The 26,427-nt window shown below is 34.7% G+C and overlaps 3 protein-coding genes across 4 annotated transcripts; 1 reads left to right on the forward strand and 2 right to left on the reverse strand.

Moving 5' to 3' along the window:
- Positions 1–10: 10 nt before the first annotated feature.
- On the reverse strand, positions 11–7,745 carry LOC124307817 (ras-related protein Rab-32-like). Of its 2 annotated transcripts, XM_046769918.1 has the most exons (6): positions 6,799–7,741; positions 5,473–5,505; positions 3,578–3,674; positions 2,696–2,752; positions 1,739–1,983; positions 11–1,209 (listed from the first exon to the last, which is right to left on the reverse strand). In XM_046769918.1, exons 1-6 carry the CDS (start codon positions 6,902–6,904, stop codon positions 1,085–1,087), a joined length of 663 nt encoding a protein of 220 aa, XP_046625874.1. In that variant the 5' UTR covers positions 6,905–7,741; the 3' UTR covers positions 11–1,084. The 2 variants fall into 2 exon arrangements, with proteins under 2 accessions (XP_046625874.1, XP_046625875.1); XM_046769919.1 differs by lacking the exon at positions 5,473–5,505 and having other exon boundaries at positions 6,799–7,745.
- Positions 7,746–8,491: 746 nt separating this feature from the next.
- Positions 8,492–23,907, reverse strand: LOC124307801 (actin-histidine N-methyltransferase). Its single transcript, XM_046769890.1, has 7 exons — positions 23,257–23,907; positions 22,315–22,806; positions 21,949–22,072; positions 11,767–11,881; positions 11,387–11,539; positions 10,951–11,274; positions 8,492–9,667 (listed from the first exon to the last, which is right to left on the reverse strand). Exons 1-7 carry the CDS (start codon positions 23,396–23,398, stop codon positions 9,542–9,544), a joined length of 1,476 nt encoding a protein of 491 aa, XP_046625846.1. The 5' UTR covers positions 23,399–23,907; the 3' UTR covers positions 8,492–9,541.
- LOC124307781 (uncharacterized) lies at positions 14,762–21,883 on the forward strand. The gene is made up of 3 exons (XM_046769845.1): positions 14,762–15,687; positions 17,354–17,712; positions 17,743–21,883. Exons 1-3 carry the CDS (start codon positions 15,568–15,570, stop codon positions 20,444–20,446), a joined length of 3,183 nt encoding a protein of 1,060 aa, XP_046625801.1. The 5' UTR covers positions 14,762–15,567; the 3' UTR covers positions 20,447–21,883.
- Positions 23,908–26,427: the final 2,520 nt, after the last annotated feature.

A 26,427-nucleotide genomic window follows, 5' to 3' on the forward strand; every position in this document is an offset into this window, starting at 1 on the left:
ACGGTAGAGGCGATTTAAATGAAACGCAGTAATCGCGCTTATACAAGAATCTCGTTAATTATACCAAGAATCGTTAATAGACTGATTAAGAATCGCGCGTTCCTCGAGTCAGAAAACGATCAAGTATAATTAAAAAATTTATATTAAAACCCGTGTTAAGTTTATTGTATATTTAAACCGTAGTTTTATATCAATACTAAAGCAAAATTCGAGTGTATCCATACGCGTACATACCTATACATATGTATTTAGGCATTTTTATTTATAATAAAAATAAGCTCTATACTTGACCGAAGCCTAATCGTAGCATGTATAGGAATAACGTATGTATATATAATATGTTACGTACCACGCATACATACATATAAATATTCCTTGCAGACATATCATATTTTTACTAAAATAATATTATAGAAAAATATCATATGCCGAGCGGGATCATGTAACAATTTATTATAACCAAAGATGATAACGATACAAAACAAGAAAAACATATATATGTATATACACATACGCACCCTTGTAAATATATCGCTGTTATAGGTATATGCAGGTAATTAAAGTATTGTATTAAAGATCAGTCGATGTACGAATGATAAAATCAAAGACTATATTTTATATGATTCGAAACAAAGATGTATATATATATATATATACATATATGCACGGAAATTCATATCAATATTACCACATATTTTTATGTACAATTATTAAAATGTCTGTAAAAAACCAAATATATATACACACACACGATTATACATGCGCCTATCACTAATTCACGTACATGCAATATGATTTTTTCCATAATTTTCAATGCAAGATCGGTAACCCGTATTCGTAGAATCGTTCAATAGGTGTTATTATACATCTGCTGAACAAACCTGTATAACAATTAACATCATGTACGTACATAAATCGATATGAGATAATATTATGTATATATATACGTCATAATTACGCATCTCGTGAAACGATATATCGCGTCAATTTCGGGTTAATGACGTAATTTTGGCAATCATGTTGAATATTGTAGCTAAATACGTATGCGAAATAGATATCTGAAATTCACGGAAGCGTTTGTTCATCAGATTTTACAACACGTATTTTTCTCCTGAAACACCGGTCCGTCTCGAAGTTTTATGGAGTCGCGTATCTGGTCCTCTACTCTGGTCTTTATAACATTTTCCACCAGGTATCGGATCGCTTCGTCTGCGAAAATAAATACGTCATAATTTTCCGCATGAATGCATTATACGCTTGGAATTCCGGTAATTTTCACCAATTTAGCATAGGGAAAATAAATTAATTGTCGTTAAATCGATGAGAAAATAGTCGCTTCATAAATTTGTTATCAATAATCATACTGTTCAGAATCTAGATTTGATTTACGCAATCGTGTCTGTGATACCTACTAAATCCTGGTGGAAAAATTTCTCTGCAAACTTTTCAAATAAGCTCGATGAAATCCCGTTGGAAATTAGAAAAAGTTGCAGAGATTTTCACGTCACATCGGAAAAGTTTCGAATATACTTGCACGCATATTTGCGAAACGATTTGTTACTTCTGTGTACGCTTCATACATTTTTCACCGAACGAAACAACGTTGCATAAAAATCCCCGAAGGTTTTCAAAAACAAAACGTGGCTAAACTTTCTCCAAGTTCTTTCAGAGAAATTTTTCCTGCACCGGATTTAATTTTGTTTAAGTAATTGCGTGTACGAAGCTGGAGAGTACGAACCGATATTAACGTTTTCCTTAGCCGATGTAATGTACCAGGAACCGATGGAGTTTTCTTTGCAAAACTTGACGATCTGCTCGTTGGGAATTGCGGAATGCTCAATGTCGCATTTATTCGCGAGCAGTACGACGGGTATGTTGGATCCATCTGGGAGGGTGATTTTTTCGCGTAAATCGACGAGCCATTTCTTGACAGATTGAAAAGTCGCTATCCTCGAGATATCGAATACCAGAGCAGCGGCAAGCCTGGGAAATCATTGTGTGCTGTAATTTTTGGCTCTTGGGATTTGACATTTTCTTTTTTTTTTTCTTTTTTTTTTTTTGACATCACACCACAGCCTCGGATAATTTACGCGTGTAACGTATATGAAGAATTTCAAATGGAAAAGAGGAAAGAAAGAGAGATGACTGCAACGAGCAACTTTGAATGATTTCGCTTCTCGGTGTGACAGGCGAGTTTGCTGTTTATAACGAAATCCATTTCCAAGAAAATTTCTGGCATAAGCTTTTCTCTCTTTCTTTCTTTCTCTCTGTTTTTTTTTTTTTGTTTTTTTTTGCATTGATTCTTCTCTTTTTTCACGCACGTTCAGATAAGGGAGAACATGAGACGCGATAAGAGACGGAAATTTGTAAACAACGTATCTGAAAATGCTGACAAGAAAAGCTATATTTAAAGCTAAAGGCAAACAGTTTGGTATATTCGTAGCGGAGGAAGTAAAGTCGGAACAACGTTACTGCACAGAACGGAACGAAACCAGGTCACGTAAGACTTTCGATGCACGTAGGTACGAGTATACTACAATGTAGTATACAACAACGTTGAAATTTCATTTTTTCAATCATAATAACTAACATTAAATACCACAACGAGAACTATTTACACACTGTGAATTACTATAAATATAAACTCTTGATACTGATAGATAAGTAAGATATAATAAAATAAAAAAACATTTACGCGTATTTGTAGTAAACTCTCGTCATGTAACCAAATCTCTCGTGTCCCGCAATGTCCCTAAAAAGGTAAACGGAAAAAAATTAGGTCGTTAAAAAATAAATAAGCATTAGAAAATTTGTACCAAAGCAGTGATTAACCGATAAATTAACACAGAGTGTCACTATTTAACGATTTAATCTTTAGTTCAGAAATTTCGCTTTCTACTCGGATGTCTTTGAACTCAATTTTCGCAACGACCGTGACGGAAATTTGAGTTTATTTAATCATTTGAAATGACTAAAATACAATTGAAACCTCGACACAGTTTATCGTATATCGTGAACTTATTTTTTATCAAATTAGATACGATCAAATAAGGATTAGCAGAATTTTTCGGTTTACTTCAATATTATTGCGAATAAAGCTAAAAATAGTGCCACCCTGATATTGTGCGTAGGTATGTAGATTTTTATATATTTTCGAACGCATGCGAGAATATATCCCTTGTTAATTTTAGCTGATGAAACTCATCATTCGAAGAATAAAAGTATAGATAGAGACCTTCGAGTTAAGATGTGTTACAAGCTTGGAGTAAAGGCGATATGTATACATGAAAAAATTTATTCATCTCAAACACGTTTTCAAATATTTTCCCTTCGAATTATAATCAGGCTTATTTGTTTTTCAAAAAATTTATTATGTTCAGTCCCTTCGGCGAATAATTAATCTCGATAAAAGCGGTATTTATACGCGTGATCCGAGCTTCGTGTATACAAGCTCGTTTGGTTCCGCAAAAGTTACGCCGCCAATTCCGTGTAACTTAATCAACTTGTATAGATAAGATTCGGTTTTAATTTTGAAGAAAAATATACTCGTCACGTAATGATGCAAATTGACAATTACCATAATTGCAGATTTATTTTTGTATGGGGATCCCAGTCGAGAGTTTTTATCGCAAAATCAGCGCCTATGGTAATCTTGTAATTCGATGAGAATTTCCCTGGAAGAATAAGGAGAAGATGAGAAAAAAAAATATGTGAAATAGGATGAGAGAGAAAAAAAAATGGTGAAGATAATAAATAAATTTATGAGTGACTCGTAAATCGTGAGAATGAGAATATTTATTCAAATCCATGCAAATCTCGCACAAAGATGCGGGCGCATTCATGCCGACATATAACCCTTACATTACAGGTTCAGAAGTTACACCCGCTCATCATAGGGCAGCTTTTTCCTACTAGTTTATGCATTATAAGCCACTTTAGAGCCGCGGATCGTCTCGAGAAGACGCCAGATTATCACTCGCGATTTTTATAAGCCGGTAATTGTAAACCAAATTTTATATATATACGAGTATGTATATATATATATATATATATATATATATATACCTATATAAGGGTACAAAAAAAGTAAGGAAAAAGCGAAAAGTCTAGCGTTAAAAGTGAAGAAATTTATAACTAAAATCAGAAAGCTTTGGTGGAGAATTCCATAAAAAATTGCACTGGATGATTTAAGAGCGTCGTGCGGAAAATTTTAAAAAGAAAATATAAATAATGCCAAAATTTGTGTGCGCAAGAAAGAAACAAAAAATTACAAGGTTTTTCATGACGGTCAGGAGCTTGAGAATTTATAATCATTTTCAGGAAAATATAAAAAGCAAAATGTGAACAAAAAATGATCAAAGACGTAACCAAAATCGTACGTAATGTGAATCATCCGTGTGATTCAGTTTCCATTGTGATTATCCCCAAAACTCTATCTAATACACCCACGTAAGTATACAGTGTAACTCGTAAACCAGCTACACTTCAGTAGGCTAAAGAAACGGAACTTTCTCAGTCGAAACTCGAGCTATAAATGGTCTTTGGTGAAGAGACGGATTTTATTCCACCGCGAAGCATCGTTTCTCCTCGAAAGTTACGTACATTTAATGTATACATATAAGGGATTATTTATATGTAGCGGTTTGTCACCGTGTAAAGAAAATATACATATATCTACAAACGTCATACATATACATAGGACATTTAATGACGACTCGACTTGCAGCTACACAACTCTGTCAATCAATTATTCAATATATACAGTTTGCATGCATATATTTATACATTGATGCAAATTTTTTCTCCAGATCGAATCGTCATTCGAAAATCTTTAAATTCGTCTAAAATTCTGTTCAAGAGAACAATAATTTTGAGATGCCTACCTTTTTAAATGGTTCTAATTGTTATTGTGCTTTACTTTTCGTACATATTTATTTTATACCTGATGTTGAGAAATTTTGTATCCGTGTCTTAATATTTTCTCAATACGACAAATGTACTGTGAATGCACGGTAAATGTAGTATTATACAGTTGTATATTATAACATGTACAATTAAAAGAAATGGAACATATCTGTTACTTTCAAAAATGTATTTACTCAAAGTTTGACGTCAAAAATACGTATGGATCATGCTATTGGTACATTTACCAAATGAAATATCTGACAGTTCGGTATTAATTTCTATAAGCCATCGAAAATACTTTGCGGAATGTTACAAGAGTTTGGGTAGTAAAAATAGAAACATCATGCGACTGAATTCAAGAGCTCGAAAACTGATTAATAAAAATAGATCAAACCCGCGATACGTAGGAAGAAATAAGTTTCGCTTTCTTTCCTAATTCCCTCTTTCATTTCATTTTCTCAAGAAGTAATGACGCGTACGTGCGGACATCTGAACACACAATAAAGCATGCATTATTTTCATTCATGCAAGACTGTAATTATCGAAGTGGCTAAAGAAGAATATTACCTTCGGTATATCTCCGGACGATGGCTGTTTTACCTAAAAGTAATCGAAAACCGATACCTGATATGAATTATGTTTCAAAGTAAAATAACTAATTACGGGTTCGAAATTAGTAAATCTAGCATAACGATACAATAACAACTAGCCACTGTTTTACAACTTTAGAATTAGTTTGTAAAAATATTGGTTAGAAAATAAATTAACCTTTCTTTATTGAAGCTTTAATTACCGCATACTGCGTTTCTGTAATTTCGGAGACTATGGAATAGCGCGATTAATCGTAAAAGGAACGTTTCGTTACACTAGCGTTACGAACTTCAACCTTCTTATGTATTTACATGTATATCAGTTATTGCGACTCAGTACACAGCAACTAATTATCGCCCGTTACCGAGATTATTGGAAAACACATACCAGCTTCATGGTGTAGAGAAAATAATAATACGATTAAAACAGAAAGGGACAAACAGTCAGTAATTGGAATACGGTTACAGTAATTGGAGTAATTGAAATCTCCCATTACCGTAAGCGTGTGAACAATTACCGCTGAAAGCGGATTATAATATGTTTAGTTCGAATGAGACGAATTAAAGAAAGTAGCCAGCTTCCGCCAGTACAAAAGTAAATATAAATAACCGTATTTCGACGGTTGTATCAGCCACAGAAATTAGATCGAAATTGAGGCTTTCAAGAGTTCTCACTTATCCAGTTGCTCGACAGAAAAGTTAAGGTAAAGAATCGGTAAAAAGTGTAAGTTAGAAGCTGCAAAAGTGATCTTCAAATCACAAACGACAATCGATTTCTCACCAATCGTGTAACAAATCCAATGGTAACAGGATTGGGTGAAAATTCATTGTCAAATTTTTCAAGAATTCGGCCCTCTGACTTTGAAAGGTGTGAATACAGTGGATCAACCTTTTTCTCCTCAAGATTCGTGTACAAACGATTGACGGAAAAAAGAACTGATCAAATTGTCGATATAATTGGTTAAAAACACCGGTTACACTTCAAAGAATTTATTTTTCAAGCGTCCGACGCAGGCAACAAGTACTGGGGAAAACATTTGAACGTCGGCGGTAAGAGAAATGCAAAACAGCTGACGATCGGGTAGAAATGACAAACGTTAAAACCGTTGATGATTCGAAATTTGAAAGCGTGGCGAAGATTAACTGGAAAATAATAAAGACGTTACGGTTTTTTCTCGAGATATAACTAAACTCAATCAGATGTTTATAAGTGTTTATTCCTTGAAACCGGCACGAGAGGCATTTTGTATCGTAATATTCAAGATGCTTATCGCAATATTGCTGGAAACTTTTCTCAACTCACCAACGCCGTAATCACCGATGATCAGAAACTTGAAAAGTAACTCTTTTTGACCGAGGTTCGAAAGAGGAACGTCCGAGTCTCTTCTGATCGTTCTCTGGCTGGTCATTTTCCCAATTTTCGTTTCCCGATTTATTTCCCTCCGCGATTTATCAACCCGGTTCTGTATTTTAGGTTAGAAATCTGTCCACACTCTCGACACTCTGGATCATTTCGCTTCGAATATTGTGATAAGCTCTGCTCTGGCTATCTCCTGGCATGCAGCTGTATGCGAGCGCATTTATACACACATTTACGTGAAAAGTAAACGTGTCAATTCTCTGTCTCGCCTTCAGTTTCATCGATAACAATTCGTTTCGAGTGTACGGGATATTTTCAACACTTGGAAACAGGTTGTATTTCGATTCAGATCGCGTCACAAGTTGTACCCAACTTTTTCCAACAGTACAATGCACCTCGGCAGTTAAAACGGAATTCGGATTCCGTCGTTTATTTTCAAAGTATGATAAACACTAATTGTTGAGGTTCATTATGCCAGATTTGAGAACCTCTCTAGCTCGAAGCTGACACGATCTGGTGTCGAATTGAGACACTAGGATTCAACGATGAATAATTAATAGTCTTATAATGCCGCGAAATGTTTGCACGGAATAAGCCGATGTTTAATCTGCGGCCACGTATTATTGAACCAGTTGAATAATCTATCGCTTATCCTTTGTCATATTGTTAGAAGAAAAAACCCACTTAAGAATCGTGTACAATGTACTGTATAAACAAATTGTTATAGATTATAATTACATTTTAAAGTAACGATTTTACACATGCGCAGACAATGACAATTGACACTAAAATTTATAAGTCGATTTTCAACGAAAGGAGAACGGAGGAAAAGAAATGATTTATTTGAGTACGTAAGATAATAGATAGACGGAAGAGAAAAAGGGAGCGTTATAATATATATTATAATATAATACGGAAATTTTCATTTAAATAAATTTCGTGAACATTATCATTAAGTAAATCGACATGTTTCATTAGTTGAAAAACATTTAAAATATGAATTCAGCCTATTATGCGGAAAATAACGGCAGTGAATTCATCCGTTGAAGAGCAAAAGCATAAAAATTTCCGGATATAGAACAAAGTTGTTGAACTTGTACTTATTTCTCTGTTTTCAAAATATTTAAGAATCTATCAAATTTAGTTTCTCCTGAAGTTAACATACACCTTGTGCAATAATACATTTAATATTCGGGAAACAGAACAGGCATCAAAATTTAATTTCTTTTCCATGTTCTTTATAATTGCGATTATGCGACGAATAACACATTATTAACGTACTGTTTTCTCAATCAGATTGTGAGAAGAAAATAATTTGGCCTTGACGCATATATAAGTTTGCACCCTTCACAAATTCGTTACTCGGTAGCTTCACATCAAAACACCTAAATCATTTTTCCGAAAAGCTTTCTTCACAAACTGAACATTAATTCTCATCAATTTTATAAAGACACGTTGAATCATATTCACTAATCTTCAGAGTTAAAAGAATTCGATGGAAAACTTCACAACTAACAGTTGTTTACAGATTTTTTGCGAAACCTCGACATGTTGTAGATTATTTACTGGTAAAACAAAAATTCAAGATTAACAACGGGAATTCACGGCGATATAATTCGTGACTCAATAAACAAACTTCGATGTTAATTGTTTATTATTTTAACACAAATAGTCAATTCGAATCCTGTGGAATTTCGTACGTATACATAATATTTATATACATTAACACTGAATGCTCATGTATTGAATTTAAGTATAATATTTTGAACAAGACTGTTTATAATATAATACGGCACTTTTATGTAAGTATCAATCGGATGAACAGCGAAAAAATATAGTTTTGAACGGACATATGTATTTTACATATCAGAGTATATATGTATAATGTACATGTATCTATACGTGTTATGTATATATGCATAATAAATAATTATTAATGAACAGCGCGATAATTTTGTTAATGAATAGGAGATTCAAATTCTCTCTGTTCAAGTACACATCTTTCGAAAATAGACATCCGTTATCAATAGCTTCTATTTCTGACGCGCTATTGCTCTTCGAGTATTTGTTACATATAATATATAAACAATACAACGTATGTGTATATATATATATATATATATATATACATATGTATGTATATAATATATTTATATCTATACATATCTGCATATTTGTATTCACACATGCAATATATGTATAAATATTTTTTTATTCTCACATTAGAGGTGTATTTATATTCATACTATAGTCGACTCGTCAAATAAAACTTTTGTGTATATTTACTGTATATTTCATACTTATAATTCATTTTTTATTATACAAGTGTTGTCAATGTCACGTGTTGTTGTCAAATATTTCAGTGATCTTGGAAACTGTAACAACATATTCGATAAAAGCAAACGATAAATAAATAAAAAAATCAGAAGTAATTGCGGAAAATAAATAGGAAATTGAACTGTTCAAACGAGATTAATCCTCTCTTATAAAACCCGTACATTTATTTGTTTTTTGTGTATTTTGTCATTTTTTTCTGACATGATGAACCAGAAGTGAAATAGTGAAAAAAAAGAACGTTGACGAACGCGAGTTGCAGTTTTCGCAAAAAATAGACAAAAGGCATTGATTATACCAAGTGCTCTCAAAGACAAGTATCATAGGCGTAATCATATGTGCAAAAATATATCTAAGCTTTGATCCACTGCTCCACATAATCCAGGGCACCGTGTAAAATTTGTTTCTCCGTTATTCTCAGTTGCAAGGCTAACTTTTTATGATGTGATAACGACGAGTTCATTATTTCCAGATCCTCCTGAAATGAAATCAATTAGCCTCGATTACGCGGTGATGCTTTCACTTCTTAGGAGATGGATGCTGTTCTATACGTAATTATTCCAAACGTCACACTCACTGGTAATTTGAAATAGTAATTATAAGACTTGCTTGAACAGTTAAAAAATCGTGAACGTATCATCGTGAAGCTGGATTGTTTTCGAATTGAATTCTAAAAACACCCCAAATGTTTCGTAACCCGAGTCCAAATTCTCTTGATATTCCTAAATTCTTCAAACTACAAGTAGTTTCATAAAGGATTCCAGGCTGTCCAATTATTTATAGTATTTCAATTGCTCGAAATTGTACTACAATTTCATATGTATCGATGGTGACAGAAATTAGTGAAATATTTCTTTACCGTAAATAGGGTAAAAACAAAATGTGAAACGCAGTGATATTTATTTTTCGAATAGAGCGGCTACTTTCAGTAACTATTTGCAAGTAAAAGTATCCTAAATCACTTTTAGTGAGTTGAGCGGAAGGCCTGTATTTACTTTGCACGGATGTGAAATTATCCGTTTTCAGTTGGTCTTGACACGCATGTAGGATTCAATCTTATGGTCAGTATACATATGGTACAGTATAGTGCATATAGTTATAATACATAACTAGCTCGTGATGATATTGAAGAAAAATTTCGCGAATTTCAAATCAGTTATCCAAATAATAAAAAACCTGCCACCCGTATGAACAACCGAACCATCAATGGAGTGCAGCAAAAATATTAATTGGTAGGCGAGGAAATGATTTCATTGAATACTTGGTAATTTTTGACGCACTGTGTATTTACATGATGTAAGATAAGATTGACGCCAGTTTTTTTCTTTTTTACGAAACAATAACATACGTTTTCTCTCCTTCTCACCTTCTTCAATAAAAACTTTTCCTTGAACAAACTGAAACTCAACAGCTCATCAATTCTCGACCAATATAGAATACGAGAATTTGAACGTACATTCATAACTTTCATAATTTCGATCAATCTGCTAAAAAAAAGATTAAATTCCGGCGGTGAAAACAACGTTAAGAAAAAAAAAAGAAGATGTACAACTCGTTGATTGAAAGTCTAGAAAAATTCCGGGTCTCCATGCTAACCGGACAGTTTCGCATAAACGTGTTCCGTATTTTTCCTTTATTGCGCAATTAATTATTCGCGTGAGTGGGCAAATCGAAAGAGGCTTTCTATCTCCTGAACATGAAAATAAAATAAACGCGAGAAACTGAACTCACACACGGACTAGTTGTCGTTGTTATATTTACCTCCAGAGTCGTCGGATAATTAGCGATCAGTAATTTTAATCTCGTTAGCATGAACCTTCGGACATTTTCTTCGATAACAGTTTCGAGGGCGCAATCGACATGCTTAAGGTCGAGAACCTTGTCGGACTGTAGCCAATGTTCGAGTTCCGGTTTGCGCATACTGAAAACTCTCAGAAAGGCCAACAGGTCGTCGGAAATTGGTTCCATGCCTGGTTTCAACAGAAACTCATCGTTCGACGGAAGTGCCAACTTAGCGAGAAGCTCGACTCGTTCCTTTTGCAACGCGTCAGCCTTACTTATACCAAGACGAAGCTTAAATCCATCCTGAAATAGGGTTTGATCGATCAGAATTTAACTTTTCATCAATTTTCGCCTCGGCATTCGAATTATAAATAAGAAATATCGACGCGCGTAGAAGAAAGGAAAGTTACCGCACCTGCTTGTTGTCGATACTGACAAATCCCGAATGAACGAAAAAGTCGGAATTAGTTCTCGCCCCGTATGCGATGAATATTTGTTCTCCAGCTTCGAAGTTTCTCATCGCGAAGCATTCACATTTATCCGAAATCCTGTTGAAGTCGGTTGTTATCTATAAAAGGAAAATAAGCGGTTGAAATGGTCGATTTTGTTTCTCGATTTTTATACTGATTTCCCAACATTTTCAGGAAATTCAATTTTCGTTTCACAAAACATGAAAGGAGACGAAAATTCAGACTTCGAAATTCTATACCTTAGACTGTATATGACTGAATTTGTACAGTGAAAATGAATAAAATAATGTTTGTATTTCTCTGAGGTATACAATGAATGTATTACCTTTCCTTCCTCGTGATTGCACATATCCCACATCGGTATCAGTCCGTAAATCATTTTTGATCCATCTTCATTGGGTATTCGATTTTGTCTTGTCATAACGGTAGAAACTGCCCAGCTAAGAAAATAGCGTGTAACATTCAGGAATGATAAAATCTCCAAATAAATTCCCGTACAGGGAAATACATTTTTTTTTTTTTTTTTTTGATACACGTTGGCCGAGTAACATATTAAGAGACATAAGATAGTCTGGTATACGTACAATATACATATGTATATTTACAAAATGTAAACAATAAGACTATAATATAATACGAATCGGACACGCTGAACGCGATGGCAATTTTGTTATTTATTTGTTCAACAAGTGGAACAAACTCGTTTATAAACTGAGAATAGGTTACGACGCGCATATCGTTGTATATACACATATTATACGTGAATACATAACATATACACGTATGCATAGGTATACGTTATTTACCATATGTCCGCAGACTTTCTATTCATTTCTCTATTTGTCCGCGAACCAACCAAAAAAAATCGGTCAATTTATGAATTGCCGGAGGCGAGAGCCGCGCGATGCAGATACAGAATGAACCTGACCCAGAAATACCGGCGCGGACGTTAAGCCGAAAAAACGATACTTGTAAAAACCTCAGTCATTGTTCGTAACGACGCACTGCACTTCATTTTTCTATTGCGTGGCGTAGGAAAAAGAAAAATGGTAATGGAAAATTATAAAAAGATAAAAAGTATTATTAACTTCTTATTGCACACACACACATGTATATACATACATATATATACATATATATACAAAAATAAAAATGCATTTATTCGCGTAAGCCATTGATTCAAAATAGTGGGCTATTTTAACGACTCGTAATAATTTAACCGCAAATTTTCTGCGTTAATTCAACGATTCGTATTTCATCGTCAAACGACGTAATCGCGCTTAATAATAATTGAAATGTATTATTGTGGGATAATTTTGTTAATGTAAAAAAAATTACCGGATGACTCGAGTATAATTCTACAGTACCTAGACAAGACGTTTAAAAAGTATAACGATGCTGTCGTTAGTCAAATTAAATTTGATGCAACGTTTATTCTTTTACGGTTTTTTCCGTTCCGGGTTCAAACACACTTCCCTAATTCGTCTATTTTTTAAATTCAAACACGCATCACGATATTGAAGAGAAAATGTGTTTCTAATGTCTTCTATATACCTAGATTTGAAAGTTTACTTTTGCAGTGTACCTATGGTTTTGAACAATGACGAGGATGATTAGTACCCCGGATAGACGAGTTTTGAATCATCCTCTACATTGCGAAGAGCTGGTACACGCAAGAAAGTTTCAAGTGTGAAAGTACACATCTTTCAATCGCAAGCCAACCCGCGAATGAAACTTTCTGCCTACACGAAGCTTGGGAATTTATAAAGCTAGAGCTTAGTATAATCGCAAACTCAGGCAAGTATGTACTACCAAATGTACTAATCGAGAGTTGGGCAAACTCCCCGAGGCAATTAATTCTAAATGCAAGTCGGGCGTTTAATCGTAAGAAGAAGATCAGCCAAATTATCATGGAAAGATCACCTTAGCAGAAAGTCTTATTTACGTTGTATATAGTTGAGTATAATTTACTGTATACATATGAAGTGTTTACTTGGATAATTAATTCCAGAAACTACATAGCGGCGTGGATAACTCGAGTGAAGATAGCCGCACGACGCTCGTTTAAAAGGCAGTATATTATCGAAGATATCCGCTCGATCACATATTTTAATATACGTATATAGGTATACGGGTATTATAATACGGATGCTGCTGCGCTGATGCGACTGATGCACTTTCTACGAACGAGAAGCGGAAGCTGGTTTTGCACCGATGGTGCAGCTGTCTCTTTCGACATCTGGTTTCGCGCTCACGATCAGCCGGCACTGATACGTGTATTCGTTGCGCACTGAGAAAAATTTCATTACACTTATCGTTGATAAAAAATCCTTGTAAAACGGGTATTGTTTTGAATACAATAAAGTATAGAATTACAACAAGATCTAACACAATTCGACGCTACGTTTTCTGGTTATTGCTAGATTCAATCTCTTTGTACAAAGTTTACCAAAGATTTTATGTTAATTAATATGTCAACATCGGTATATATTCTTGCACCAGCATCAAACTGTACATTTTTTACGCACGATTGTATTTTTCAGTCAGAAGTTAAAAATTATAATTGCTAAGGACTTTACATACTAACCATAGTTAGAAATTTCTCGTGGTGTGTGTGAAATAAAATAACCTCAACAATTTACCCTCGCGAAATAGGGTGGAAAAAAAAAAAATAAAAATAAAAAAAATGATCTATCGATCCGATCACGGATTAGAAAAAGGTGGGATCGTATATCGAGTCACTATACTCACTAGAGATAGACGAATTAAAAAACAAATACTATTACATTGCCTTGATTGTAGGAATATCTTCTTCCACTCCTGACTCTATATTTGCAGAAAAAACTTGTACAAAAATTATAAAATACGTTGACAAGAAACGTAGAAACTCGAACGTCATTGGCGGGGATTTGTATACGTATAATCCTGTTTATACGAGTGCATGTGAATTACATATAACAGAATCATCGCGTAAGTTTCTGAAAAAAGTTTCAGCAAAAAAATGTTGAATAACAAATAAAGATGTATACAGGAATTCCGTGATTATCCGAATACATAATATACGTATAAATTCAGCACTCAAGTTTCGTTCCTTAAACACCAACGTTTGTTTTTTATTCTATCATTTATATTTGTTCAACTTTATTTTTAATACTTCTATAGCCCTATAAGATGAAGGACACGACGCGTCGCGTCACGAGACGCGAGGGAACGTACGAGAGAGCGAAAAATATTCTCTAGGAACTTATAGAAGACGAATTAAGTTTCACCGACTTACTTACGCCAGGTGTAAGAGAAAACAGCTTCAGTCTTCGCCAAGACTTTACACGGTGAGCAATCGATGGGATAAATTTTTTTTTTTATGTATTTTATTACAAGTGTATACGCGCTGAATAAAGTTTACTAATTAATAATTACATCGGATAAATCGTCAAGGCAATCAAACGATTGACGAAAATAATCAACACAATTATAAAACAAAAAGACTGATTAAAAGGTGTAATCTCGGTGCGTAGTAAATTTTATTATCTCGGCAGCGTAAAATTTTTTAAATATCAATTTTCGTATATTATCGAATGGTGATTTTGGAAAAGATAAACGTTGCAACGGTTAACAATAAAATTTTACGAGCTGTCGTTGCTTAGAATATTTTTATTCAAATTCAGCGTGAAAGGTGAATAAATTGAAGTAAAAGAAAACTTAATCATGACGCGACGAAACGTCGTCCGCATCCAAATGTGTCGTTGTAAAGATGTTTGTATATAAACTGCGTATCGAGGAAACGAATTTCAGCGAGAATTGAACAACTAAAAGTAAACTTCAATGAAACTTGACGATTTTTTAGCTGTGTTAAACAGAAAAAATGTAATATTCGTAATTTTACTTTTGTTTGTCGTCTATATTCACGTGTTTCTAAAACCGGTGAGAGGAAACAGCGATAAACAATATTACAACGAATTTCGCGTGTTATATTAAAAAAAAAAAAAAAACACGAAGAAGGTTCGAGAAAAATAAGAAAAGAAACTTGTTCGACGCATCTGCAAGAAAATTGCGCCTCATCGAACAGAAAATCACAAATAAAAAGTAAAATATGCAAAACTGTGCGTTATAACAACTTTCGTCAATAATGTGGAGATCATTCGTTGTTCTGTTCATCGTTACAACAAACTTGTGCAATTTTCTGGATACCTACAAAATTACCACCGACGAAACTTCGAGAACGGCGATAGAGGCTTACGAACGACAGGTAATGGAGTAAAAAAAAATAAAATAAAAAATAAGAAAATAAACCTTGTAATTGAAATTCGATCGTGTCGTGGGTAAAATTCCACTATACACGATACATTTGTATTGCTTGTCGATTCACTCGTTGTGTCTTATTTTTCCGCGTTGGAATTAAACCGCGACATAACAAAACGTACTTGTTATTAGGACGTGTATAATAAGCACCGATTTTGCACCAACTTTCATACCCATTGTGTAACTCTAAACAATAGTACGTATAATTATGCAGGTACTTTCTTTCTAATTGTCTTAACACACGAATACGCCGTGAACAAACAGACGCGCAGCATGAAATTCTGAAGCATGACAATGGGTAGATGGTATCGTTGTTACCTCTTTGATAAAAATATGCATGTACGACGATCTTGGTTTAATTATATTTTATTTTTTTTTTCTCACCACCGATTGATTTCCAATTACTTGTACAATTATGTTTAACGTTATTACACTTTGGTTTTTACTTCGAATTTAATATTATCCGTTGAACCAGTTACGGTTATTCGTCTGACTCGAAGGTAATTTCTAATCTTGCAAATTATACCTTGCTGTACAAAACACTGACGACGGCCAATATTTTCCTCTGTCCGATATCCACGATTGTATATGTGTATGTAATTATGTATGTATGTATATTTACGAGTTCATCTTGAATAGCTTCACGCTATAATTCACGTCATTCTAGTTTTCAAATAATAATATCTATGTCAGGAATTCAAAAAAGTATATGAGCCGAAGGAATTATATGTGGGATATCGTATATATGTATATATATTTAACGATGCTAAGAAATATGTTCTATATGCACACACATAATGTATACAGTAATCCTTCTTGGATCGTAACTCGACAAGTAACATTTTTTATAATACATTGTGTCTATGCATGCATATGAACGGATATTTCTTTGCCAACTGGCCAACTTTTCATCACTTTTTATCATTATGAATACTCTAGTGCTGTAATTTGAGTTAAAAACTGCTTGTGAATTTTTAATTAATATACTAATAATTGCACTGGATTTTCCAGAAGGTCTTTGGAAGTTAGAAAAAAAAATGAACAGAGCGATATCTTCAGTACACCTATTGGAATGAACAAAAAAAATTAACGACAAATCGCAGAACAATTATAAATTAACTAGAAACAGATTTCAGTAAAAAAACCGTGAATAAAATCTGGCAAATTAGTATTTAAAACAGTCTCATAATCAATTTATATAATAAATGCGAAATGTATTTTTAGTCGACGTAAATTTTCTGCATTTCGTTGTATCAATTGGTTTTTGTTTTTTGTCTTTTTTCATCGCAGAGTCAATTTGAAATTGGTACTTTATAAAATTATCCTTTGCAAAATCAGTCAATATTAGAGAGCAATCGATAGTATATAATGGAACGAGGTGATTGCTAAAGAAAGAAAATTAAAATTAAAATTTCATTAAACACGATAATTTTTTTGATGCACGCAAATTCAAAAAAAGTGCATCTCTGAAACAGTCGACTCTAAAAATATGACTAAGTCACCGGTCTTTTCCTCACGAACCATAATTATTTTGACGGGAGGATTGTATAATTATGAAAAATATCGAAGCGAAAGAATCTAGGTGACTGAATACATGTATTATTTTCTTCCAGGGCTCTGACCTGCAGGACGAATACCTGGATGAGAATTATTCGAGTGAAGATTCGGGTCGGGTGGTAATTGGAAAGTGGCGGAATAATGGTGAAGCATTGGAGCCAAAATGGCGAGATGGAGATTCTGTGCCGCTGGCACCGTTTTCAACGATATCGTTTGCAAGCGGATGGCGAGAAGAACCCGACAGCGTAATTAAATACGAAGAAAACGAACCGGTGTCTGTGAGTTTTGACTCAAGAGGTGGAATAAAAGATATCGACAACGCCGGAGAAGGATCATCGCGAGAGGAGAAAACTTACATCGGTATCAGGGGCGCGTACAGGAAGCCAAAGTCGCGTGAACACAGAAATTACCATCGCACCAAACTGAATTTAGGAGATGCGATCACCACTACCGAGATTTACTCAGCCGTGCGTAGAGACGGGGGTGAAAAATTATCGGAGACGTTCGGAAGCCGCGAAGATACGAGGAAACATCCGGACACCGTCGACGATGTCGATAATGTAGGGAACGCTAAAAAGGCGGAAAAGTATCGCGAGACCTTGCAAAATTACACCAACCAATACGAGCTCTTCGATGACGGCGAAAACGACGATCCCAGACCCAGGAAACGGAGGCCGCCCGGAAGCCACGAGTTTCCGGGATCCTGGAACGCGATGGACAGAAAAAAAGAAGCGTCAGAGCTCGCCGAAAGGGGCGGAGAAAGTGAAAGGGAATCATCGCGGGAAAGTGTGGATTTGAAGGCGTTTTTGAAAATGCAAGGGAACAATCTGAGCCTCTCCGAAATTTTACAGGAGAAGAATTTAACTCTTTCTGATATCTTAACAGGCAAGCCGGACGCCATTAGAATTTTGAAGTCAAATGAGAGGCGGGAAGGACCCGGAAACAAAGAAGACGAAAACTCCGGGGAACAATCGACTTCTACCCAATTACCGTTCAGGAATTTGCTTGTATTTCGCAATTCGTCGAATTATGAAAATGTTGGACGATGGTCACTCAGTCGAAAAATTATACCGACGACGAAGAGCGACGAGAGTTCAAGTTTCGAGGATCTGAACGTCGGTTTAACGAGCGTAAAACTCGAGTCGAGGGTTCCTCCGGCATTGAATATCAGTGAATCGTACTCGGACTGGTTTTCACCGGAAACTGCTAAGAACGCGAGCAAGGTATCTTCCGACAATGACAGGAGACTGTCGAATTTAACACTTGTAGAAAATGAGGCCGGGAACTTGAAAGAGCAGTTCATCGATTCCGATAACAAGAGTTTGTCGGTCGAGACAACAACTGTTTTCGAAGATGGTATCGAGGCTCATCGACAACTCGTTGTGAACTCCGAAGGCAAAAGATTTCTACCGGAAACTGACGACGAGGATGAAATTATGGAATTTTCTGATTACCCATCAAAGATGCCCAAGTTTATTCCAACCGTTTATGATACCGCGGTGCGAAATTCCAAAAGAAAACATATTCTCCATGGTGCCATACAAATGAACAACCCTCGGACAAAAGCGGAAGCAAAACTGAGTGCTGAACAAGTTGTGCCTCTGGAGACAACCGTGCCAACGATTATCAGCGAAACTGGAATAAAAATTGTGAATAGCACAGAAACGGAAGATAGTGGTATTACAAAGAAGCCACCAAACGAAGTATTGGAAAACCTCAGAAATCAGACTGGACAGATAGAATTGGGTGAAAAAGTTTTAAACACGAATTCAAACTCATCGGAAGGCAGAATTCTACTCAACATGAGTGTCGAGGGGTCTTATCTACGTAATGACGAGAAAAATTTCACCTTCAATCAAAAATTGCACGAGGTTGTTATACCCAGAGTAGACCCCCAATCTCGTGCAGAGATATTGGAGCTTTTCAGTTCTGGATCTAGCGCCGAGCGATTAGAACGGTTGCTAGCTTCCAGAAACATGAGCGTAGAAGAATTGATTGCTCTAAGACAGAGGGGATCGAGCCAAGTGCATTTTGCTGAAGTATTCAGAGCGAAAGAACAGAGTTCAATGTCGTCGTCTCATAATCACAAAACCAATCATGAATACCGAGAGGAGGTGGAAAAGATTCGACCGACTAATGAACAGAAAATAAAAGAAAAGGTGAACAAGAGCGCTGATGAAGTTCTGGAAGCATCTAAAGATAGTAACGTCCTATCGGACGGCCAGAGTATAAATGTGAAATTGGAAAGTACAGAGAAATTAACAATGCCGCAAGATAAATCAGAGGATCGAGATAAGGCTGAAGAAAATTTTGGTATTGAGACCGAATATTTGGCCACAGATTTGATCAACTTATTTTCTCAAAGCAAAAATATTAAGAAGAATATTTCAGATTTTGATAAAGACGTCTCTGACTCCGATAACACTGTGAAAAGTCCTAGTGTAAGATCGGAAGAGGTTGGGATAAGGATGGGACCCAGAACAGGAGGAGATTTCAAAGGGGTTACGACGAATTTGGATTCGACAGCGACGGTTAATTCGATGATGGCGAATAAAAATGTTCAGAGAGACTCGGAAGGATCATCATACTATACAAGTATCGAAGCAGTAAAAGTGCCGGTTCTGGATGGAGGGGTACAAGAAGTGGAAACTGTGTTCGAGGGAGAGAAAAAACCGCCAATGAATTTGGTAGATTTGGAAGAGATTGGACGTGTCGAAGAAATACTGAAAAATGATATAGATTCGTTGAAAAATTTGTATGGAATCAGCGGTTACGAGTATCCAGAAAAGAAATCGATTTCAAAAGTAAAGCCGAGCATAATAGCAAGCGGCGGTATACTGGGGGTGACCATCGTCGTATTTTTATCAATATTTATCGCGTGCAGAATTAAACAAAAAAAGAAATTCACCTATAGAAACTCGTTCGCGAAGGCTGTATTCCACAACCCAGGAGTAACCGCTAGAAAACTGTCAAACACCAGCAGCATTAATACGATAATGGTTGACGTTGTTGCAACATCAACGGCAAAGAGACCCCAAAAACCGTATAGCGATTTTGAGAACAATGGTTTCGAACCAAAAACAGATATCGATAATGACTCACTCGATGCCAATGACAGCTGGGAAACAATACCTGATTTCATGAAGTAATAAAACGGCATAGTTCCCAGGATTTCATTAATACACTATCGGTGTGCCAAGAAACATGTCAAGTGGTTTCACGTTCACCTGAAAGACATGATAATTTTGAAGGACTGGTTTGTCAAACAAGGTTTCCGGCATTGTCGTTCGAATATAGCAATCTTGAGAATTATTTCAAGTATATTTAGTTGAAGGCAGTTCCACTAGCGCATAGTCCTAATGTTGAAGTCATAGTTTTGATATTTCATTAAAATGGTTTAAAATGATACCATTGTTCAGTTGAATCGATGGTATCGATATGATATATTTTGAATATAATCTTAAATATAATAACTGTTTATTAAATAAATGAACAAGAAGCATCGTACTGTTCGTGCCATTGGTTTGGCCTTGAGATACATTATTGTAAAATATTCATATGAAATACTTGAAAGGTTTCTAGCGAACCCTGCGACTGAAATCTCACATAATATACTTTTACTTTGCGCATTTGATGTAACGCGTCATCGACTTTCAGTGCGGCTTAATTATAGGCAATATTAATAAAAAAACACTAGTGAACTGCCATAATAAGACTGCAAGAAGACAAGAGATTTCCGAGAAAAACCAGTTCTCAAAAAATATCCTGTTTCAAGATGCATCTACTGCCTTAACCCTCCATTGGCCATTATCATTAAAATATTTTATTATTCTGACTGTCAGAATATCAAAAAGAAATCTCAATTTAGTAACCTACATTTTTTTAGAATTTTTACTCATCCCTAAGTGGGTAAAAAACAGCCTCGAACGAATTGTTCTTAGATGGCCAACGACGTAAGTGTAAATATAGGTGAGCAACGAAGGGTTAAAGTGAAGTATTCTCCTAGTAGCTATTATGAGAGTAATAAATGATTATTAATAATTTTACACTATTCATATCTTGGTCGATATTCTACCCATTTTCGTTCAATTCCTAAACATAATTCAGTCTTTTATTGGACCCCCCCAGCCCCAGGAAAAAAAATGATAAATCTGGTTATAGATTTAAAAGAACAAAGTGGTAGAACAAAGTTCAGAATGTCTTTGTCTTTCAATGCCATGTATGACTATCACCATGTCCGTCACATACGTTAACAATAACAAAAATTTTTTATTAAATTATGATGATTTTGACTATTTGTAATATTTTTTAAATATACGCGCATATCAATGTATACCTACTACACCAACTATATTATATATATATAATCTCTAAGTACCTTAAATACCTGTAAAAATACTCTTTGTCATTGTATAGTTAGTTGTTGTATATTTATTCTTAAAGTTTCAATATAATAAGAAGCAATTTTGCAAGTGACATCTATATGTGTTTAGATAATCTTTTGACAAGGTTTGTTTTCAGATAAAGAGAGGTTCTTATCAAGACACTTCAGTCCTGACTCAAGGCTCAAAGTATGTGCAATGAGACTTCAGAACTAAAATATTCTAGTATCGTTAAGGTGTTGTTTTTTATACCCAATTTATCTACTCACCAATATTCCTCGTAAGTAAAGACCTCCCTCAGTAATTCGGACACTGAATTCTGATTACTTTGGAAAAATCTATTGAAGTATGAGTATTGTCTCGCAATGTTCCTGCACTGCTTCAAAGCAGCTTCTGCAATCAAGCATGAAACACATTTTCATTTTACAAGGGAACCCAAGAATTCAGATTTCAGCACAAAAAAATAGTAATTCCAAAATAATATTTCATAACTTTATAACAGTTGCACGAAATCTGAGACATCGTGAGATAAAAATAATTTTGGAATTTAGCCAAGTTATACCGAATTCAATGATTATAAAGTTTTCAGACAGACCGCCCACTGTGTTGAAATTAAATAAACAGCAAGTACAAACCTAATGTTGGGCTTCCCTTCAACTCAATCATGTCGTTGGTGCTCATATATAAAACAGTGCTGTACTGGTTGGGCAACACATCTAAATAATGTTTCCACTGAGAGTTTTCCTTGTGTCGCTCAATGAGAAGAGCAATGGCCAATGCAACGTGAGGCATATGCTGTACAAGAGGATCATTTTGGAGTATGCTTAACTCAGGTGCTGCTGTTTGTGTACAGAATATCAGTTTTCTTGGAATATCTAGAATCATATGGCCTTCGGTGAAATTTCTCTCCGCTTTAAGGCCAAAGTCATATCCAGGAAACTCTGCGATGCTAACACCGTCGATGTTAGCACCGTTCTCTCGTAACCACTTGACAAAGTTGCCAATAGCTTCGCACCTCTTCGACGATTCTATCTTCATCTCCTCCAGTCGTTTAACCTTCTCCAAAATAGATGATATCTGCACGTAGTTTTCCCATAGCTGTGTTTCATATGCCGGATTACTGCTCACTGCAAAAAGTTTTACCATCATAGTTGGTAATCGTCAGTCAACTGCTTATTTCTACGATTTAACTCTAGGATAGGGGTTAAAAATAATTCGGAACATAATCCGCTATCACTCAACAGTCAGCAAAGATTCAATTGTTTACAATAAGAACGCCATTCCTCAATGAAATCACAAAGATTGATAATGTATTCTACGTGACTTTGCAATCACCTTAGTTAGCTTACTAAATTATGGTGTATGAAAAATCAAACATTTGCTGAGATGGTGACTGAATTGAAAAAGAGTAAGGGTAGAGAATTTGTATTTGATAAAAGAGTTTCACGTATCAAATATCGAATGTAATGCAAAATTTGGCGCTGGATCTGAGTTTCTTGAGCAATTGTAAAATTGAATAGGGAAAAACGGAGTTCGAATAGTCCGGAAAGAAAAGTGATGTGAAATTTTATACTTACGGTGAAAGAGTTTCTCGCACTGAACGTTGATTTCGTTTCTTTTAGACGGAGATATCCTTTTCGTTTGATGAGGTATCTTTTTGTTTAACGATGCGTTATGCTGTTTACATTTCGCGGAGGGATGCAACTTTTTTCTCCCCATATTTAATTCAGAGTTTTTCTCAATTTACCACGAAGATTCAAACGCATTATAACACGACTCGATGATCAGAGGTGCTCGAGAATAACTTAAGTGTATATTCGCGTTTTAACCTTCTAAAAATAGACAGCAAACGAATGTTCTTATTCTCCGCTTTCGCGATTCGAACGACATAACCTACAATCAGTTGTGCTAAACAGAACAATGGATGCGATCATACGGTTTATTGATTTGAATTCTAGAAACGTATTCACAATCTTAGCGTAGGCATCAAAACTGTCACAAACTCTAGCCTAATTATTCGGTTGCTAACCTTTACTTCTCGGACGAAACTAATTCAAAATTGTTGGTACAATTACCTAGATAGGCTACCGGTTAACAATTTGATTACACGGACTCCTCAAGACTGCAACCGTAATCCTAAACCTATCTTGACTATCAAATTACCACTAGGTACATACATCTCTTACCTACAACCTTATTGACAGTCGTTTGTCAAAATTAAAGACTAGACAAAATTTAGCAATTATCAAATTGAAAATAATGAATAGATTGAGCTATGGAATGAACAGTTCACTGCCGACATTGGAAAGTTTTCTATAAAAATTACCAAAAATTCCATTTGACGGAGTTCTCTGTACAATTATACAGCCAGATTTAGTAATATACTGTTTGATAGGAATTTTAGAGAAACACCAACTTGGGGCACTTTCAATTGAAAAAAATATTCTGAATCGATTTTTATTTCACCATTCCCGAGTTACCCCGAAATATATTGCATTTTATAACTAAAAACTTTTTTACACGTGAAATGAAATTTTATCTCACCGTTTTTGAGTGCGTATCGAATTGACGCAATTTTCCAAGTACAAAATCATACGAATATTGATGTAAAATCCTAGAACTTACAAGTTTTTCAAAAATTTCCGTAGTCACGATTCTGTGGGTGTCAAGAATTTGCAAGAGTTTGGAATTAAATGACATTACTTCACAGAATATTGGGTTACAGAAAATTTTTTTTTGATGCCATATTTTCCACAATTTCAAACCTAAACGGCACTCATTTTTGCGGATCATGCGTAAAAATTCAAACTGCAAACTTTGTGCATAGATGTTTTATTTAGTTTTTTTTTCACTTTTCTTTTGTTTTTCAATAAAAATTATTCACTTGCAACAATTAAAATTAGAATATCAAGAATTATAAAATAATTCTTGTTCTAAGCGATTTGAAAATATTCTTCAAAGTGCGGTTCTAGTTACTAATTATTATAATCCGAATGTAACTACATATATGTATTTCTTTTTATATTTTGTAAACCTATTGAAATGTTATACAGCGTAGATACATGTGCACATAGTATATTAATACCAGTTGTACATACTGTATATCTTTTTCGTTTTTATATAGCTTTTTCCTTTAATGAAACGCGATTATGACGTATGGCAAAACTACTGCAATTTTTGTTTTCTTTTTTGCCTTTCCTCCGTTCGTTGGCATTTTGGATCATATCAATTTTATAAACTCTTAGATCTCCTGTATTTAAGATTCTAATTATAATTGGTCTGTATATGTAAAGTATAAACGAAAAACCGAATTCGACGACCATATAGAATAAAATAATTTGAAGGTAGATGTTTTCCAAGCACTTCAGCGTTAGTGAACCGTACAATGTGCCCAAGAAAAGACAGGTACCCAAACAAATTAACATAAAACGCGATTACCCGAATTTTTGGGCTGCAAACTCTAGTGATTATGACATTATACCTAACATAGATCAAAGAGGATAGGATTGATATACATATACCTACATTTATACATTTTTTTTTCTTTTCTCTTCATTCATACAATAATTAAGTGGGCCGAAAATTGGATTTGAAAAAAATAGCAGTGCCTCTAAATTAGTATAAAATATTATGAAATTTCATAATATTCTTTATAGAAAAATGTATTAATGAAGGATATGAACCCCGTCAAAGGTACTAATTTTAATTATATCAAGAACCAATCAGAGAAACTCATAGTACCTATTTAGATAGGTTGCTCCGCCAGAAGGACAAGCTGGTTCATCCAATGCAAAGAAAAACAAAATCCAACAAACTAGCGAAAAAGCCCTGCTTTCACTAACTAATCAAACTTTGTCAAAAAAAAAGTAAAAGGTTCAGTTGACAAACATGTATTATTATCAATGCTTTTCCAATGGCGAAAGATCAGTCAATCATTTTTGGCCGAAGAACTAAGAAATATTCGGAATGAAACTCCTTCACAGTCGGCCACAGTAGTTTTATACATGAATCAATTTAATCATTTCTGCCCTCCGAATCGAGATTTAATCATGTTCAAAATTGGATCCTTTTTCTTTCTTTCTAGAACAAATAATGTACGTTACACAATGAATCGACAAATTTTTCTTTACACAATAATACTTTGCTTTATGAAGATAGAAGGTATATGTTTTACATTTTAATTCTTATGTATCCCTTTATAAATAAGCTGTACAGAATGTACAAGTAATACTCTTCTCCGATTTTTATTCAATTCTACCTGTAACATAGGCAATATTAATGTTAATGATATTTCGTTTTCCTTCGCTTTGGGGTTTATGTGCAAGATGGCGTATACGTTACGTTAGGACTGATAAGGAGGATTGAAAAAAAAAGATAATAATAAAACTAATTTCCTCATTAGAAATACAACTAGATGTAAATTTACTCCATTCCGTTTCTTCTTTTTCATTTTCATTTTTTTTTTTTTGCAGCTCAAAAATTCTTACTCCTTAATATTGCTAACGATTACAATATAGGTATATCATTATTTTATACATCCTAATAACATGATTCATTTTCCTTCACTTATATTTCTCTTTCTCTCAAATATAAAGTTAGCATCGCATTCTCACTGTGTATACGAATTATAACCAGAAGAATCGAAATATCAATCTATCTTCAATGTAACACCTTCCAAACGCAGGTCTATAAATTAATGCAATTAAAAAACCAGTATAACGGTTTGCAAATATCGTTCTGTGAGTCTT

The sequence above is a fragment of the Neodiprion virginianus genome, chromosome 6 (genome assembly GCF_021901495.1).
Source record: "Neodiprion virginianus isolate iyNeoVirg1 chromosome 6, iyNeoVirg1.1, whole genome shotgun sequence".
Taxonomy (NCBI): Eukaryota; Metazoa; Arthropoda; class Insecta; order Hymenoptera; family Diprionidae; genus Neodiprion; species Neodiprion virginianus.

Bases quoted from the DNA above. Each gene is read 5' to 3' on its own strand.
- LOC124307781 (XM_046769845.1), top strand. From the start codon at position 15,568: ATGTGGAGATCATTCGTTGTTCTGTTCATCGTTACAACAAACTTGTGC. The intron at 15,688-17,353 runs GTAATGGAGTAA...ATTTTCTTCCAG, and splicing joins TAGAGGCTTACGAACGACAG to GGCTCTGACCTGCAGGACGA. The intron at 17,713-17,742 runs CACCAAACTGAA...AGATGCGATCAC, and splicing joins GAACACAGAAATTACCATCG to CACTACCGAGATTTACTCAG.
- LOC124307817 (XM_046769918.1), bottom strand. From the start codon at position 6,904: ATGACCAGCCAGAGAACGATCAGAAGAGACTCGGACGTTCCTCTTTCG. The intron at 3,675-5,472 runs GTAATATTCTTC...TTATTCTTCCAG, and splicing joins CGTCCGGAGATATACCGAAG to GGAAATTCTCATCGAATTAC. The intron at 2,753-3,577 runs GTAATTGTCAAT...TTACCTTTTTAG, and splicing joins AAAATAAATCTGCAATTATG to GGACATTGCGGGACACGAGA.
- LOC124307801 (XM_046769890.1), bottom strand. From the start codon at position 23,398: ATGGGGAGAAAAAAGTTGCATCCCTCCGCGAAATGTAAACAGCATAAC. The intron at 11,275-11,386 runs GTGCGGTAACTT...ACCCTATTTCAG, and splicing joins TCAGTATCGACAACAAGCAG to GATGGATTTAAGCTTCGTCT. The intron at 9,668-10,950 runs GTAAATATAACA...ATTTCATTTCAG, and splicing joins ATTATCCGACGACTCTGGAG to GAGGATCTGGAAATAATGAA.